Source organism: Alexandromys fortis, unplaced genomic scaffold, assembly GCF_014885135.2.
Source record: "Alexandromys fortis isolate MF-2015 unplaced genomic scaffold, M_Fortis_MF-2015_v1.1 scaffold_6, whole genome shotgun sequence".
Classification (NCBI taxonomy): Eukaryota; Metazoa; Chordata; class Mammalia; order Rodentia; family Cricetidae; genus Alexandromys; species Alexandromys fortis.
The window spans coordinates 19,679,701-19,698,372 of NW_026067902.1; the positions used below are offsets into that span (position 1 = coordinate 19,679,701).

Genomic DNA, 18,672 nt, shown 5'->3' on the forward strand with positions numbered 1-18,672 from the left:
TTTTAACCAATGAGAGTAATACATATTTACAATGTACAAAAATTGTTCCACAACATATCTCTCTGAATTTACAGTCTGGTTTACATGTCTCAAAAACACAAATAGCAAATTAGGGTGAGCCACTGCTTCCTATCAGCAAGGATAGTTGTTATAGAGAAATAAAACTCCAAGGCCAAAGTAACTACACGGATGAATTTAAGGATGCAGAGAAATTGGAACTGTTGAGTGTTGCTTGTGGTATGGGTATTGTTAAATGGTATGGAGATTTCTCAAGATGCTAAATATTAAATATAGGATTGCCATATGGTAATTGTGATGTCTTGAATGAGATGTCCCTTATAGTCTTGAGCATTTGAACACTTATTCCTCAGTTTACGGCGCTGTTTGATGTGGCCCTGTTGGAGGAAGTATGTCAGTTGGAGGCAGGCTTTGGGAGTTAAAATACTCTGGTCATCTGCTGGGCTGTGGTGGCACACCCCTTAAGTCCAAAACTCAAGAAGCAAGGCAGGCAGATCTCTGAGTTCAAGGCCAGCCTGGTCTACTGCTCTATAGAGCAAGTTCTAGGATAGCCAGTGCTGTGGGATAATGCTCTTATACACTGTAAAGATTTGTCATTCTTTTTTTTTTTTTTTTTTTTTTTTCTTTGTGACAGGGTTTTTGTGTTCTTTTGGAATCGGGTTTGGAACNCTCTGTAGCTTTGGAACCTGTCCTGGAACTAGCTCTTGTAGACCAGGCTGGCCTCGAACTCACAGAGATCCGCCTGCCTCTGCCTCCCAAGTGCTAGAATTAAAGGTGTGCGCCATCACCGCTAGATTTGTCATTCTTATTAGTTTAATAAAACTGATTGGCCAGTAGTCAGGAAGTATAGGTGGGGTGACCAGACTAAGAGAATTCTGGGAAGAGGAAAGGCAGAGAGTGTCGGGGTCTAGCCTTGACAAAATTTGCATGTTGCATCAGGATTAGAATTAGTAAGCAAAAAGAACAGAGATTTGGGAGAAATGAGAGACAGAAACACAGAACATCATTGGGAGGGAAATTCAGTGAATACTGAGCCCTGAATCAGCCAGCATTTATTTTCCGTACGTCTATGTACCCCAATCCAGAAGGGGAAGAAGGCTTTAGCATGACTTGAAGGACAACCAGAACAGTTACTGGCTTCAATACTTGAGACATCTGTTATTCCCTGAGTAAAGCATTTGATGTTTGGGGCAGGATATGCAGGGTGTGCATCCTAGACCAAGTATCCTGTAAGCAGCCACTCCCTATGTCAAGCCTCCTGTTTTAAAATGAAGGAGCAGGGGCTGGAGAGATAGCTCAGTGGTTAAGAGCATTTTCTGCTCTTCCAAAGGTCCTGAGTTCAATTCCCGGCAACCACATGGTGGCTCACAACCATCTGTAATGGGTCTGATGCCCTCTTCTGACCTGCAGACATACACACTGACAGAATATTGTATACATAATAAATAAATATTAAAAAAAAATGAAGGAGCAGGAACAGGCTTGAATTCTCTGACCTTTGGTCAGGGTGGAGCAGATCTACCTCTATGGGCAGTCTTAAAGTCCAGAACACCAAGTAACCACACCCTAGGTCAGGATTTCTTGTTTGTAGCCACACTTGTTGTCAACAACTTTGAAAGAGTAAGATAAGCTCAAACTCTCTGACCTTTAGTCAAGGTGGAACTGGGCTCACTTCTGTGGGTCCCCACAAGAGAGTCAGTCATCAGCCAGATGGGAATATTTTACTGAGAAAAGGTACCAAGCCACGTGGCTAACCACAGACAAGGATTATAGGTGAAATTTAAGTCGTAAGAGCTAGTTATGCCAGGCGGTGGTGGCGCACGCCTTTAATCCCAGCGGGGGGTGGGTGGGGGGGTGGGGGGGAGGCGGGCAGAGACAGGCAGATCTCTGTGAGTTTGAGGCCAGCCTGGTCTACAAGAGCTAGTTCTAGGACAGGCTCCAAAGTTACAGAGAAACAAACAAACAAACAAAAAGCTAGTTAATAATAAGCCTGAGCCAAACAGTTTATAATTAATCTAAGCCTCTGTATATTGATTTGAGACTGAATGGCTGAACGGCTGCAGGACCGGGCAGGACAGAGGCTTCTGTCTACAAGCCAGGACTACACAGAGAAATCTTGCCTCAAAACAAAGCAAAACAGCAACAGAAACCCACAAAAGTTGAGTCATTTCTAAAGTGTTCTCTTTCGAGAACTCAGACCGTGAGCTTGCAGTTTGTCGCTACAGTCGCCATGCCCGCCTGCTGCCATGCTTCCACCCGTGATGGTGACAGACTCTTATCCCTCTGGAGCCCAGGAAACCCAATACACTCTTGCTTCTGGAACTTGCCTTAGTCTGGTGTTTTATTAGGCTCTCACGGAGCCAAGGCAGTTCTTGAACTTCTGGTCTTCCTTTCACTACCCAGGTGCTGGGATTTCAGGTGTGTGCCTCACTCTTCTTATGTTTTAAATTGTGGTAAACATATGTAACGTAACAAAGTTGGGCGTTTTGTTCCTGTTTGAACAGGGTTTTCAGTAGTATGAAGAACATTCACATTGCTGTCCTACTGTTGCTACCATTCCGACTGCAGAACCTCTCCAGCATCCCAAATACAACCTTGTAGCAAATATATAAATTCCCATTTCCTCTTCCCCTAAGCCGTGAATTCCTAGCTGCATTTCTCCTTTCCTCTGTGGCAGTGATTCTGTGCCGCTGGTAATACTTGTCCTCTTGTACTTGGCTTCTTTCATTCAGTACAGTGTTTACAGGAGTTGACCGTGTTGTGGCTTGTGTCAGAATTTCCTTCCTTTCTAAGGCGGAATTCCATCGCATGCGTTTGTATTTGTTAATCTGTTGATGACTGTTCGGGTTGTTTAGCCTTCCCAGCACAGTGTATAAAGCTGCTGTGGACGCGGCTGCACAGATAGATCTGTCTGAGCTCTGCATTCTGTGGGGGTGTAGTTCAGTAGTAGAGAACTCCCTGTGTTGCAAACCCTGGAGTTTGATCTCCAGCACTACCAAAAACCAGAGGAAAAAAAAAGTCTTTTGGCTATAGACACAGTCCAGAGGCACTGGGCCATATGTTGATTGTATGTGGAGTCTCCTAGGACCTGCGGTTTGACCATCCACAGCAGCTGTGCTGTAACCCTCCTCATTGCCAAAACGTGTTACTTCTATTTTCTATGTTTTGAATAACAATGAATGGGCCACCGATGAGGATTGTTGGACTTTTTTTCGGGGGCCGGGGCTGAGGAGACAGGTTTTCTCTGTGTAGCCTTAGCTGTCCTGAAACTCCCTTTGTGGACCAGGCTGGCCTCAAACTCACTTTAATCCTACCACCACCTGACTTTTTTTAAAAAATTTCATGTGTTTGGGCATTTTGCCTGTATGTGTGTCTGTACACCACATGCATGCACATGGGGAAGTCAGGAGAGGGTGTCCAGTCACCTAGAACTGGAGTTATAGATGGCATGAGCACCTTCGGGTGCTGGGAATCAAAATTAGGTTCTCTGCAAGAGCAGCCTGTTTTTATTTATTTGTTTGTTTTGTTTTGTTTTCCGAGTCAGGGTTTCTCTGTAGTTTTGGAGCCTGTCCTGGAACTAGCTCTTGTAGACCAGGCTGGCCTCCAACTCACAGAGATCTGCCTGTCTCTGCCTCCCGAGTGCTGGGATTAAAGGTGTGCGCCACCACCACCCATCTTGGTTTGGTTTTTAAACTCACCTGTTTTAACAGACCTGTTTTGGGGGACTTTTACACCCAATACTTCTGCTAGAACATTCTCTGCTCTTGGCAGGTGACCATCTAATTGGCAGGTGGGAGAGAGGCTTTCCCCATGAGCTATTCAGCTGTCCCTCACCTTCAAGGAGCCTTGCCTCTCCAGGTGCGAGACCTCACAGCTCCATGTTAATGTCATTTGCTCACTTTTGGCCCCTCCCATCAGGGTGTGAGAATCCTGGCAGAGACTTCCTGTTTTGTTTGCTGCAGTTTCTAGCTCCTCGAACAATGCCTAGCTTTTGACAGATGTTCAGTAAACACTTGGTGAATGAGCATACAGTGTTGTTCTCAGGCACAGTGAAGCTAGTAGACCAAAAGTTAATGTATTTACAATATTATGATTCATAGTGCAGACTGCCTTGCAGAAAGATTGTAGTGACTTACATTCCCACCAAGTAGGTATAAGGTCGCCCATCTCTCTGCTTGCATCCCTGACATTTGACCGCAGCATACCAGGTGCCCACCTGAACCTTCACCACGTCAAACTTTCTTTTCCTCCCTTCCTGTGTGTTTGTAGAAACACACTTGTGTGAGGAGGATAGAAACATTTCCTGTAAACGTTACTTCTGGTGCCGGGATCAAACCCAGGGCCTGTGCATGCTAAGTGCAACTCTTCTCTGAGTTGTCTCATGGCCTGGAGACATTTTTATTAAGTGCTTGCTGGATGTCAGGCTGTGCCTGGTGCTGATAGAAGCATGAACCGACGTTGTCCCTGGTGAGTGACCACTTCTGTTTTGCTTCTAGCCTCTGTTTCTTGCTTCTGGATCATCATTTTGAAATTCAGAGGCGAATGCGATTTTCCTAGAAGCTCACATTTTCTTTTTCAAGTTTTTTTTTTTTTTTTTTTAATCATGTGTATGTGTCCGTTTGTTGGGCAAGCACACAGGGATTCAGGTTGCCCTCGAAGGCCAGAGATCCCCTGGAGCTAGATTACAGGTGGTTGTGAGCCACCTGATGAGGGTTCTGGAAACTGAGCTCAGACCTTCTGTAACAACAATAAGTGCTCTTAACTGCTGAGCCATCTCCGGCCCCAAGCTTACATTTTCTAATCAGATGATTGCCTATAGACACATGCCATGTATAAAGTAAGAGTTCTTCTAATTTATCTTCAGTGAGGTCAAGAATTACTGCCTGTCATAGCTGCCATGGTTTAAAGGTGGGTGGACAGCAATGTGGAACACCCTGCATTGCTATGAACTGTAAATGTGTCACTTGCAGTGGAAAGGAAAGGACTTTGGAGTCAGACTGCCCGAGCATGGTTCATGACGTGCCTCATTGGTAACTGTGAACAAATATTTAACTTCTCTGTGCCGTGACTTCCCCGTCTGCCCAGTGGAAGTGACGACAGCCGCTCTGGACTGCATTGCTGTGAGTCAGGATCTGTATCCAGCACACAGTTCAGCACTGGCATGCTACCAGGTGGTTCTTGCTGTTTGCATTCTCATTGTAAGTGCTGCAGTTTGTTTCTGGCAACAGGGTTTCTTGTAAGCCAGGCTTGTCTCGAATGCCTGATCCTCCTGCTTCTCCTTCCCAAATACTGGGACTGTGGCTGGCACCACCACGCTTCATTCATTGTATGTTTTAAAGTTAAATACTTATCTGTGAGGTGCACATCTGTAATCTCAGCACCTGGAAGGCACAGACAGGAAAATTGCCCACAAGTTTGGGGCTGTCCTGGTATACACAGTTCCAAGCCAACCAGGGCCACATATCAAGATTGTGTCTCAGAAAGCCTAAATAAGCCTGCAAGACAGTTCAGCAGGTAATGGTGCTTGCTGCCAAGCCTGATAGCCCAGTTTGATCCTAGAACTCATATAGTAGAAGGAGAGCACCAGCTTCTCTGAGCTGTCCTCCAGAGGATCTCAGTGGAGGCAGAGGTCAGGACAGAAGGGAGGTAGGGTCAGTGAAACAAAATTGAGCATCATGCAAATCAAACTGATGGAGTTTATCACCACAGGCAAGGTCCCAGGTGGGCATGTGGGAGGTGAAAGCCGAATAAAATGTCATTTCTGGTTTCTGCCAGCTCAGACTGTGTACTCATGAACTCTGAGGTGGAGGAGGCTCAGTAGAGCTATGCAAGGGAAATACTGTAGGAATGAAAAGACAAACATGGGTGACAGGATAAGGAAGGCTTCCTTGAGAAGGTGTTTTTGACCAAAACCTTAGGGGAAAAGATTATCAACATAGTTGGGGACTCGAGAGATGGCTCAGTGGTTAAGGCCGCTTCCTGTTTTTGTATAGAACCTGGGTTTGGTTTCCCACACTCATGGTGCTGGCTCACAGTCATTCATAACTTCAGTTCCAGGGGACCCGGTGCCCTCCTCTCCCCTCTACGGGCACCAGGTACACCTGGTACTCAGACATAAATGCAGGTAGAACACCCTAAAGTGGGATAAACAGTCAACCAACCAACAGAACCAGAAGGGTTCTATCGATTATGATGTCATTGATCTACAGAGGCTCAGAAACATGTCCAAGACTACCCAGTGCAGGGTGTCAGCCCAGGCCGGGACTCGGTGTCTAAGACTACCCAGTGCAGGGTGTCAGCCCAGGCCGGGACTCTGTGTCCAAGACTACCCAGTGCAGGGTGTCAGCCCAGGCTAGGACTCAGTGCCGTAGACTTTCCAGTCCCTGTGAGTTTTTCCTTCTGTTTTCAGCAACCCGGCCCTTCATTTGCAACCCTTTGAAGGCTATGTAGCTTACTTGATCTTCACGGGTATCACTAGATAAAGCAAAGTTCTTCAAACCACATTTTGATTTTTAGTTATTTTATGGTGACAGAGTCTCATGTAGCCTAGGCTGCCCTTATGTCTGAGCCTGGCTTTGAACTCCTGACCCTCCTGTTGCACAGTCTCAAGTGCTGGGGTATCTGGTGTGTGCTAGCATGTGCCACCAACCAATTTTGGTAGTAGTTTTTTTTTATATTTATTTTTATGTTATATGTATGAGTTTCTTGCCTGCATGTTTACATGTTCATCACGTGCATGCCTCTTGTCTGTGGAGACCAGAAGAGAGCTTTGGAGTCCCTGAAACTGGAGTTATGGAGATTTGTGAGGTTCTGTGTAGGACAAGGGATGCTGTCTTTGCCTAGTGTTTGTTGAGGACGCAGCAGGAAATGAACCTGAAAATGTGGTGGCCCTTTACCTAAATTGGATATTTTGGGTATCTGGGGGTCATTTGTGGATTTGGGGTGTGTCTGCAGAGAGCCCTTCTAGACTAGGTCCTGAGAACTGTTTACCGGAAGACACCAGTTCTTCTCATCAAGGTCCAGGCGTTGTGGGAGGTACTAGCACCCAGCTTCCAGGTCCCATGGGTCTCTATGTTTGACTCAGTTCTGGAGCTTTGAAATTGCTCAGCTGCCTGCTAAAAAGCAATGACTCTGCTTTTGAACCTGCTCATTAGCGTCCACAGTGGTCCTCACGTTTATATGGTAGCAGAGAGCTTTCCCATGCCTAGTTCATTTGATGTCTTCAAAACCAGGCCGGGAGGCAGGCAAGGACTAGTAACTCCAGTTTATAGATGAGAAAACCAAGTCTCAAAGGGGTTAATTGATTTACCTGGCATAAGGCAACTAATAAATGCAGAACCCCTGCCCAGACCTGAATGTTCTACTCTCTGTACTCCAGGAGCAATTAGGGTAAGCAGGCCCGTCCGTGGGTCCCAGAGGTCCCCAGCACTGTATGAGCAACAGAGACGACTCCACGTGGTAAAGCCACCTGACACTTGTGAGCCCAGCAGGTGTGAACCGAGCTGGGGGGCCCAGGAAATGTTAGACACCAGTTTCCATCTCGGCGGAGGCAGCTTTCAAATCATTTCCATTTGTACAGTCCTTTCCTTTACTCTTGCTGTTCTCGAGTAGTAGAGTGTGTGTGTGTGTTTATGTTTATGAAGGAAACCTGTCATGTTTATGAAGGAAGGGTATGGTGAATTTGCTGTGGGAAGGCCCAAGCTCAGAGAGAGAGGCAGAATGACTCTTGGTTGGGGGCCCAGATCTGTAGGGGTTTAGGGTGACAGTGGGCAATGGGGAGTGGGAGCAGCCAGACCAGGATACCTCGTGGACCTGGTGGCTGGAAATCAACAGCCTGAGGCAAGACGGTGGGAAAGGTTTTGGGATCCAAGCTTGAGAGTGAGGTGCTTAGAAAAGGGAAGAAGAAAGAGATGAGGCTGTAGAGAGGGTGGCATCTGAGGGAGGAAAGGGGGCTCATTTAGGTTCCAGGTGGTCACCTGGAATTTGGGGTGTTGACAGGGCCAAAGGAAGGGAGGTTTAGAAGTGAGAGAGAAAAGGGTGGGGCCACCAAAGAAGATGGACTGAGGGCCGCTCATCCGACTGCCATAGAGGCCAGGGAACAAGATGTCTGCCTCTCCTAGCTTGGGGAGAAATGCGTGCCTAGGCTGTGATCACAGACTGTTCCCCTGTGGGAACAGGAGCCGGTAATGGATTTCTAGCTGCTTCACCGGATGGTTTGTTCATTCTGTGTCTGTTGTCACTGCCTCCCTGTGTGTCCTTGTCTGAGTGCTACCTGTTGGCCTGGCTTTTGAGAACTGGGTCTAATTACTTACCTGGCTCCACGTTTTACTACAAGAAAGGACAGCTGCCTTTAAAAAAATAATGATCTGTTCTTTGTAGGGCACCTTTCTTTTAAGTTAATGATGGCTGTTTCTATTTATTGGATCCCTTACCCCTTGCTTTTCTGGCTGAGTCAGGAGTTCCTTCCCCTCAAGAGGTGAAACTGGAGACAGGAAGATTGTCAGAGGCCCTGATGGGTGCCTGGGGCAAAGCACCCTGAAGGTGGCCGAGCTCCAGCTTGTGCCACCTCTGCTGGGCTGCTGTGATCTGTGGGACCCGTCATGGAGCTTTGGGAAGGGGCTAAGTGTTGTTGATGCTTTATTCCTTCCACCCCACCCCCACCCTGTGATATGGGCTGAGGGGCACTAATGTTTGGTCCCCACTGTGGTTATCCTGGTAGTCTCCCTCAGTAAGTTATCTTTCCTGGACTTCTTTTGCTTATTTTGTTTTGGTTTTTGAGACAGGGTCTCACTGTGTAGCCTTCGCTGCCCTGGAACTCACCTTGTAGACCAAGCTAGCCATGAACTCACAGAGATCTGCCTGCCTCTGCCTCCCAAGTGCTGAGATTAAAGGTGGGGGATACCATATCTGGCTCAGACTTGGTTTTCTTGAGAGGTGTTAGCAGGCAGGATGGGAGGTTTGAGATAGTGGTGGAGGGGGGGCAGGAGAGCACCCATCTTTCTACTCATCTTTGGGCCCGAACTAATGGAGGCTTTCTAATTGTTTTGGTTGAAAGTAAGCGAATGTCTGCCCCCTCCATGCAACAGAGACTTGTTGTATGCCTATAGATGCTGTTTGTTTCATTGTTCTGGGCCCTGTTTCCAAAACAAAATCAACTACCACTTTTAAACCTGAGAATCATGAGAGAAAAACCAGTTTTACAATTTTGAGCCAAATTTGAAGCAAGCTTTAATTAAATACTGGCCAGATGATGGACTCTGACCAGATCCATTCCGGGGTTCCCAGGAAATGGCTATGAGTCATGTTTTGCAGAGGCTTAGAAAGGCAAAACCACAGACCTACATATTTCCCATTAGGTCCACTCAGGGGCAAGCATACATCCTGATGTGTTTCCTCCCCAGGTAACCTGCCCATAGCTAACCAAGCTGCCCATAGCTAACCTGCCTATAGCTAACCAAGCTGCCCATAGCTAACCTGCCTATAGCTAACCAAGCTGCCCATAGCTAATCAAGTGCATCCAGTGCAAGCAAACTTGTCCAGGGGAGTGAAGGCACGTGGCTTGTTATTTCCCAAGAACCACACCCCCTGCATTCCAGAAAGTTATCAGTCCTTGGGCAAGTGGCACTTACAGGCTAACTTTGGTTCTTACACTACCACCGATAACAATAAAAACGTTAGTAAAGGGCTAGTGGCTCAGAGCACTTTCTGTTCTTCAAGAGAACCCCAGTTCTCTAGCAGAGGGCTTCACAAGCTTGGTTCCTGGCACCCACAGCTGCCTGTAACTCTTGCTTCAAAGGATCTGATGCCTCTTGATACAGATACATGCTTGCTTGCACACACAGATTAATACATGATTTTTTTTAAAGCAGGAGTATCAGAAGTTCAAGGTCATTTTTGAGATGTGTGCTTGAATTTGTTGCCAATCTGAGATTCATGAGACCCTATGTCAAAACACCTAAAATCTTTTCTGCCTTAAAGTTTAAAGTTCAGTGGATGTGGTGGTACACTCCTTTAATCCCAGCACTTGGGAGGTAGAGGCCAGTGGATCTCTGTGAGTTCTAGGCTAGCGTGGTCTACAGAGCAAGATCCTGGCCAGCCAGGGCTAAATAGTAAGACTCTTACCTCAAAAAGAAAAGAAGTTTAAAGTCCTCTGGGGCCTTTGGTCACCTGAGATCCTTGTCATTCTGGAGCCGTGCCTTGGAGACAGCTTGATCCTCTGGAATGCTGTGATCTGCGCAGGGCACCTGGACTGTCACCCAGCTTCTCCCTTCTGTGACATTTCGGGAATGCAGGTGTTCCAAGAGCTGGTGAGCCCAGGAGAACTAGAGGAAACCTGTAGGTAAAGATGGGGGTTGGCAGCTCGCTGCAACTACTGTAACCCTGCCTGAGCCTTCCTGGCACCCGAAACCACTCTCTAGCTGAGTCTCTGTCCTCAGTGCATCCTTAGACAGTGATAACTGCTTCCTTCCTAAAAGTCCTTCTCCTTTCCAACCCGGCCAAGCTCGAGATATAATACTGTTTTCTTGAACTCTTTTCTTTTTTAGAGATGGTGTTGAGGGGTTGAACCCAGGGTGTTACACATGCTAGGCAAGCACTCAGCCAATGAACTACGTCCTTTGTCCTTTGTTGCATTCTGAGAAAATTTTTATTCATGAAGCCCTTGGGAGACAGCAGATGGATCTCTCCATACAAAGCTAGCCTGGTCTACAGAGCAAGTTCTAGAATAGCTACTATAGGGGGCTGGAGAGATGGCTCAGTGGTTAAGAGCATTGCCTGCTCTTCCAAAGGTCCTGAGTTCAATTCCCAGCAACCACATGGTGGCTCACAACCATCTGTAATAGGGTCTGGTGCCCTTTTCTGGCCTGCAGGCAGACACACAGACAGAATATTGTATACATAATAAATAAATAAATATTTAGAATAGCTACTATATAAAGAAGCCTTGTATACATACACACATATATATATGATATTAAGGAAATATATTTATATATACACATATATAGGTATACATATATATTTCCATAGTGTTATTTCTGTAATACTATTGTTTTTGTTTTTTTGAGATAGGGTTTCTCTGTAGCTTTGGGGTCTGTCCTGAAACCCACTCTTGTGTTCCAGGCTGGCTTTGAACTCACAGAGATTCGCCTGTTTCTGCCTCCCAAGTGCTGTGTACCACCACTGCCCGGCTTCTTTAAGACAGGGTTTCACTGTGTAGCTCTGAGTCCTGGCACCCACAGAGATCTGCCTTCTGAGTGCTGAGATTAAAGGCATGAATCATGACGCCCAACTATGCCTTGAATTTTTAATACTTCTGCCTAAGCCTCTGAAGGCCGTCAGGCCCACCTTGAAGAAGCAGCCTTGAGAATTGAGACCAGATGGCTTTGGGAGAGTTGTCTTTACCCGGTGACAAATTCTTTAGCTACCAGTCATGCCGGGAGGGCTGGACAGAGCTAGGATCCAGTTTGTAAGAAAGCACTAAAGTCCAGGCCAACTGGTTCAAAGTCAGAACTAGCCTTCCAGCTTCAAACCCAGGACAGGGCTCTGTCCAGGGTAGCTGAGCAGCTAAATATAGTAATAACTCGTTAATCCAGACAGACGTACTTGGCCAGCTTTCCTAGACCAGTGGGAGATCTCAGGCTGGAAACCTAAGCTATCTACTTTTTTGGCTAATTAGAGTATTTCAGAGCTCCTGGGGGCCAGCCACAGACTGAACTTTAGGACTGTCTCCAGCAGACTTGACACCATTCCTGTCCACACAGACCGTTCAGATTGGGGTCACCTGTGTCCTGGGTCGACTCCTTGAGTCCTGCAGGTGCTGTAGTGGCTTACTTGCTGTCTGTCATGGAATGGGTGAGGGAGAGGTTTGGGAACTTGTATTTTGTTTGTTCCTTTGTTTTGGTTTCCAACATTGTCTCACTGTGTAGCCCTGGCTGGCCTGTCTCCTGAGTACCGGATCAGAGGTGTGGTTTATGAGTCTCCTTTGACTTAGGCTGGCCTTGAACTTGCTGTAGGGTGACCCTGAGCCCTTGGTCCTTCTGCCTCAGCCTCTCTGATGCCAGGATCATAGGGACGCAGATCACAGGGACGTGTCAGCACAGTCTTTAGGTTTAGGAACTGTGTGGATTGCCACACTGTTTCCGCTAAGATGTGGGCCTTTAGAGCCCGAAAACATGCAAGATTCAGTGATTTGCCTAAAGTCTTGCCATTAGTGTAAGGAAGATTCTGAATTTGAAAATGCACCTTTCACAATTCTAGAACCTTCTCTTGCTGAAACATATCTTTTAACTTAGAGTAGTGTGGCAAAAAGGCCTTATTTATTTACGTTTTTAACTTTTATTGCTTAAACTCATTGTAGAAAGTAAATACCAACTATAACCCTCTTTCATGAATATTTTTATATTTTTATCTAGTAGGGGTAAAGGAGTGAATGGCTGGGGATCAGTACTGTTTCACTGGAGATTTTGTGTAGGTGTGAGCCTGGGAACTGAATGCAAGGCCTTGCCCAATCTGCCACTGAGTTATATTTCCAGCTAGATCAGGTTTTGTCAAATATAGTAATTGCATGGTTTTTGCTGATGAATTTTCAGCGTGTAGTTATATACTGAAAATAAGTCTTTATTATACCAGTTTCTTCATTTGTTAAACGAGGGTAATAGTATCTACCACAGGGATTGTTGTTATTCATGGTGATTCTTAATTTGTTGAAATTTTTAAAATTTTATTTATTTTTTTTAAAGATTTATTTATTTATTATGTATACAACATTCTGCCTCCATGTATGTCCACATACCAGAAGAGGGTGCCAGATCTCATTACAGATGGTTGTGAGCCACCATGTGGGTGCTGGGAATTGAACTCACGACCTCTGGAAGAGCAGCCAGTGCTCTTAACCACTGAGCCGTCTCTCCAACCCTGTTGAAATTTTTTTAATGTTTAAAATTGTTTAAATTTATTTTAGTCTGGTGGTGGTGGCACATGTCTTTAATTCCGTTACTTGAGATGCAGAGGCAGGAGGATCTCTGAGTTCATGGACAGCCTGGTCTACAGAGTGAGTTCCAGGACAGTCAGGGCTACATAGAGAAACCCCGTCTTGAAAAACCAAAAAATACTAAAATTATTTTAAATGTATGGGTGTTTTGGTTTGCCTGCATGTGTGTCTGTGTACCACATCTGTGCCTGGCGGTCTCCGAGGCCAGAAAAGCGCCTGAAGCTGGAATTACAGATGGCAGTAAGCTGCCTGACGTGTGTTGGGAATCAAACCAGTTCTCTGGAGGAGTAGCAAGAGCGCTCAACTGCTGAGCCATCTCTCCAGCCCCAATTGTTGATTTCTTGAGAGAAATGATTCCTTGGCCCATTTCTTCATGTTTCCTAGTTTAGAAACACAGGTTATAAACGTTCTTTACAGTCCAGAATCACTGTACTCTGAAAGGCACTGGCCTTCACCCTCATCCCCTCAGCAACTTTTCATGGAATTACAGTTCCATAGAAATCCGGGTCCACTTCCTTTCTTGCTTTGCCCATACCACACTCTACACCAGCGTCCTTCCCAGCTAGGCGAGAGTGGACGCAGTGATTTCAGCAGCACACAGGTGCACAGGTGCCCTTCAAGGGGTCCTTTGGGGCTAAAGGAATGGAGACAATGGAAGCACAAGGAGGGCCTGTCTGTGGAAGTATTAGGTAAGCACTGGCTGCTGCTTTGGTTTTGGTCAGAGTTTCTCTGTGAGGCCTTGGCTGTCCTAGAACTCACACTGTAGACCAGGCTGGCCTCCACGTCACAGACATCGGCCTGCTCTGCCTCCCAAGTGCTGGGTTAGAGGTGTGCCACCACTGCCCGGCTAGTTGTTGTTTTTATTCTTTGGGAATTTAAACGATTTTTATTTCCTGTTATGAATAACTCTATAAATTAACAGCAGCATTTAGAGATCTTATATGACTTTCTAGATTCTAGAATCTTAGGGGGCTGAAGAGATGTCTCAGCTGGTAAGAGCATGTACCAGTCTTCTAGAGGGCTTGAGTTAGGTGGCTCATAGCTGCCTGTAACTCCTTCAACTGTATGTGTGTGGGGGTGGGGAGAGTCTGACATACACACAGACACAAATAATTTTAAAAATCTTAGATTCTTAGAAGAGGCCTTGCTTGCCAGGCCTGGTGTCACACACTTAATTAGGAACATTTCTTAAGACGAGCCTCTCCGCCGACACAAATAATTCCAATCAGACCAATAAAAGATGCCCATGTTTAATGCAGCGCTCCTGGGTGTCCCTGGAAAAGCATGGGGAGGGAAGAGAGAGAAGGGGAGACCATGCAAAACCCAGAGACTATGTGTACACTCTCTGGGGGACAGCCTAAGTAACCTGGGGAGGGGTCACCCCTTGGTGGAGTTCAGACCAAGGCAACTCCCAGGGGAGGGGGCTTGAAATGGAGCTTCCTGCCCAGTGATCCAAAGATGGGTGCCAGGGACTGGGATAAGGCCCCCGAATATAATATTCCAGACTCTTTATGTAAAGGCTGTTAGGGAGCTGGAGTGATGATTTTGACCAAACATTCCAGGCTTTTTGGATAAGGGGTACCAGTGAGCTGAGGTGAAGCCCCTCAACCAAACATTTTAGACTCCTTGGATAAAGGGGCTTTGGCTCAAGTCTGGCTGCTTCCTGTGGGCCTGGGGCGATGTGGGAGAGGGGAGAGCTGGGAGTTGGTGGGCTCACGCTCAGTGAGAGGTGTGGCTGGAGCGGCATCCGGTTTACTGTCATCCTGGAGACCTCAGGCAGCTGTTTCTTGAGGAAGATGAGAAGGCAGGTGGCTAGGAGAAAAAATATTATTATTGGCCCTGTGGATGGGGCTAGCCATGGGAAGGGTCATTAGCTGTCAGAAAGAATGGGACAGAGCAGTGCCCTGGTTGTACAGGTGAGGCTCGGGTGTATAACTGGACACAAGAGCAGATAAACCAGCTTTTAGTAGGTAGGTGTCCTTGAGCCAGGAGAGTTGGTACCACGGTGAAGTCCCAGGAGCTGGTGCAGGTGTTGGCGTTGTCTGGAGAGCGCTTTGTAAGTTGGTCTTGGCCCAGGCAGCAGGAGTGACCTGTAAAATATGCTTAAAAATGGGCGGGGTTAAAATATGCTCTGGGTACTGTTAGTCTTTAGCAGACCAGATTTTTTGATAACGCAGCAGAACTTTTTCCAGGAACCTGTAGGTATCTGTAAGAGAACTGGAACAGCTTTACATCTTGGTGTCATAGCAAAAAGCTATGGCTTTAGGTTAAAAGGTATGCATATTTTAGAAGACAAAGGAAATTGAAGCTCTGAACCTCTGAAAAACACATCTGAAATCTGTTAGTCCTGGACCATGAAGCCTGTGAAAGAGGCACACCTGTCTGTATTTGGCAGGGAACTTAACAAATGAGGTAATGAGCTACAGTATCTTAAATCATCTAATGCCATTAGACAGATCTAAGGGGGATAAGTGAGCAAGCTAGATCTATCTGTACCCTAGTCTACGTCCAGAGCTTCCAATTTTCTTGCCTGTGTGTCCTGATGGCTGGGGTTACAATGTGCCCAGTTCATTGTAATTTTTTAAGAGGCGAGCTGGGGCAGTGAGCATGTGGTCTGGGGCATGCATAATAAGTAGGCAATCGGAGAGGTGGGGAGGACAGGGAGGAACATCTCTCTTACTGCAGGAGGCCTTTGGGGTCTCTTCAAGCTGCGTCTGGCTTTCCAGACTAACCCGGCAGGTGTGGGTGTGGGGCTGGCTGAGGCCAGCAGGTGGCAGCACAACCCCAGAGATCCTGGACTCTGTGGCTCTGGAGGTAGTTTGAGTCAGGTACCAGCCTAGCAGAGGACTCTCCTGCCTGCCTGCCTGCCTCTCAAGTCCTTATTTAGCTAACTTGAATGTTGAAGTGATATTAGTTCCCTCTGAGAAACCAGGAAGCCAGAGTGTTGAGCTGCTCCTCCAGGAGTTTATGCAGCAGGTCACCAACCGGTGCAGAAAAACACAAGTGAGAGGCAGAGACCTCAGAAGCAGAATCTGTGATTCTGTACCACTTTAATGGGAACATCTAAGCAGGCGTATGTGAAAGAACCTCTTGGTAGCTGTTGGTTTACTTATTTTTGTTTTATGTGTGTTTTACCTTCATACATGTCTGTGCACAATGTGAATGCAGTGCCTGTGGAGGCCAGAAGAGGGCACTAGATCCCCTGAAATTAAAGTTATGGATGCTTGTGAGCAACCACGTGGGTGCTGGGAAGTGAACCCAGTTCCTCCAAGAGCAGCAAATGCTCTTAACCACTAAGTTTTTCTGGCCCAACAAACCTCTGCAGATGCAATAATCCAAATCAGACCAAATTAAAAGAAGCCCAGGTTTAATGATACCAGTGCTCCTGGGTGGCCTTCCGGGAAAACACGGAGATGGGGGTGGGAAGGCGAACCGAGAAGATCACGTGTTCCTTCTTTGGGGAGCAGTTTTAAATAGCCTATGGGAAGCCAGGCGGTGTTGGCGCACGCCTTTAATCCCAGCACTCGGGAGGCAGAGACAGGTGGATCTCTGTGAGTTCGAGACCAGCCTGGTCTACAAGAGCTAGTTCCAGGACAGGCTCCAAAACCACAGAGAAACCCTGTCTCGAAAGAAAAAAACCAAAAAAAAAAAAAAAAAACCCACAGAGACACAAGATAAGTTAAAATAAATAAATGTGTAATAACAAAGCTTGGCAGCTAAAGTTTCCTTCAGAAAGGTTGCCACAGCCACCATGCCCACCAAGAGTGTACCAGTAGCTGTTAGCAGGCAGCTGTCCCGAGACCAGGACCGAATGATGAGATTGGGCGCTCTGCGGAATCAGGCCCTACCCTTCTGTTGGGTGTCAGTGCAGCTCCGTCACGGCCTTCCCCTTCTTTGTTCCGGGTGTCGTGATCGCTGTGCAAAGGGAGCTGTAGGCTTTGTGGTGCATGGGATTGACTGATCCCCACATGTCTTGGGAAGGCATCCGCTGTGTGACTGTGTTTTCTGACTCCTCTAGGTGAAGAAGGCATATAGGCAAAAAGCGCTCTCCTGCCACCCAGACAAAAATCCAGATAACCCCAGAGCAGGTGAGGCCCTCGAGTACCCTGGGTGTGGGTGGGGGGCTGCACTGGGTGTCTGTGCTCTGGGTGTAGACACACATGGCCTGCCTTGAGCAGTGGTCCCAGTTCACTCCATGTGATGGGGTGTCCAGCCGATTGTGGATACACTTCCTGCTCACTGTTGGCCGGTCGTGCTGACCTGGGCTTTTTAAGGATTCCATTGTCACTACCCAGCTCCATTTTGTTCTCTCCTCTTGCTTTTTTGTCGTGTGTAGCTGAACTCTTCCACCAGCTTTCCCAGGCCTTGGAGGTACTGACCGATGCTGCAGCCAGGGTAAGTGGTACCTCCTTCACTGAACTGTGCCCAGTGGTTAGAGACCGCTGCCGTCTAGGTGTCCCCAGTCCCGTGGGGGCTGGCTTAAGTAGCACCAGGATGTGAGAGCCCTCGCCCCTCTGCGTGGTACAGTACCTGCTGCTAACTCTGGATTGAGTCCTGGGCCGGGAAGATGCCGGAGCTTTCCTTTCTTACTGACTGACTCTGCTGCGCTGTTCCATTTTCCAGGCCGCGTATGACAAGGTGAGGAGAGCCAAGAAGCAGGCAGCAGAGAGGACCCAGCGACTTGATGAGAAAAGGAAGAAAGTGAAGCTAGGTGGGTGACCTTGTCAGGCTGGCTGGCCTCCGGCTTCCCTTGGCCCTTGTCATTAGTGTCCCCCAGCTTTCTTCTTGGAGCCTTTGCCCAGGTTTGCTAAAGGCACTCTCAGGAATGACACCAGTTATGAGTTAGAGTTAGGGCTGGAGACGTAGCTCAGTGGTTAGGCACTTATTGCTCAGGCAGAGGACCTGGGTTCACTTTCTTAGCTCACAACCATCTGTAACTCCAGTTCCAGGGATCTAATCCTCTCCTCTGACTTCTGCAGGTACCAGTGCAGGCGGACAAAACACACACAGAAAAGTAACAATAAATTCTTTTTTTTTTTTTTTTTTTTTAGCTCAGAGGTGTTGCTAGAAATAAATATTTTTTAGAATTCAGAAGCTTGCCTGAGTGGGAACTCACTCTGAGTTAGGTGGGTGAGTCAGTGTTCTCATCTCCAGTCCAAGCTGGCTCTTTCCCGCTCATTCCAGCTGCTTCCTGCTAAGCCTCCACTCTGGGAAGCGTCCCCAGAGCTCAAGAGAGCCAATCACAGCTCAGTTTCTAGGGTTTGTTTTATATCTGTTCATTTAGTGTGGGTCTGCACACACCCACCGTGGAGCACTTGTGGGTCAGAAGACAACTTGCAGGAGCCAGTTCTCCCCTTCCATGGGGCTCAGGAGTTGAAATCTTCACACTGACGGCTAGAGATTCTGCGTCATCTCACCAGCCCCAGTTCAATCACTTTTAATGAATTTACCAAACAAATAAATGGGCTAGGGCCTAGCTTAGTGGTATAACACTTCCTTAGCACGGACAAGGGCAAACACGGGATGGGAGGCAGAGGGACGCACGTTCCAGGTAATAAAGAATAGGCAGAGAGGAAAGCGGTGAGCCCTGGGCCTGAGAGGAGGGTTTGTCACACAGCTGGCTGGCACAGGGCTTGGGGTGTGGGAGTATACCAGCACAGGCT

The 18,672-nt window shown here is 47.2% G+C and overlaps 1 protein-coding gene across 1 annotated transcript in view; it reads left to right on the top strand.

Moving 5' to 3' along the window:
- Dnajc17 (DnaJ heat shock protein family (Hsp40) member C17) overlaps positions 1 to 18,672 on the top strand; it is a 31,260-nt gene that overhangs the window by 2,119 nt on the left and 10,469 nt on the right. Inside the window, exons 2-4 of the mRNA XM_050132849.1 lie at positions 17,028 to 17,097; positions 17,346 to 17,404; positions 17,633 to 17,720. Coding sequence (XP_049988806.1) covers positions 17,028 to 17,097; positions 17,346 to 17,404; positions 17,633 to 17,720 — 217 coding nt within the window. The remainder of the gene's footprint in view (positions 1 to 17,027; positions 17,098 to 17,345; positions 17,405 to 17,632; positions 17,721 to 18,672) is intronic.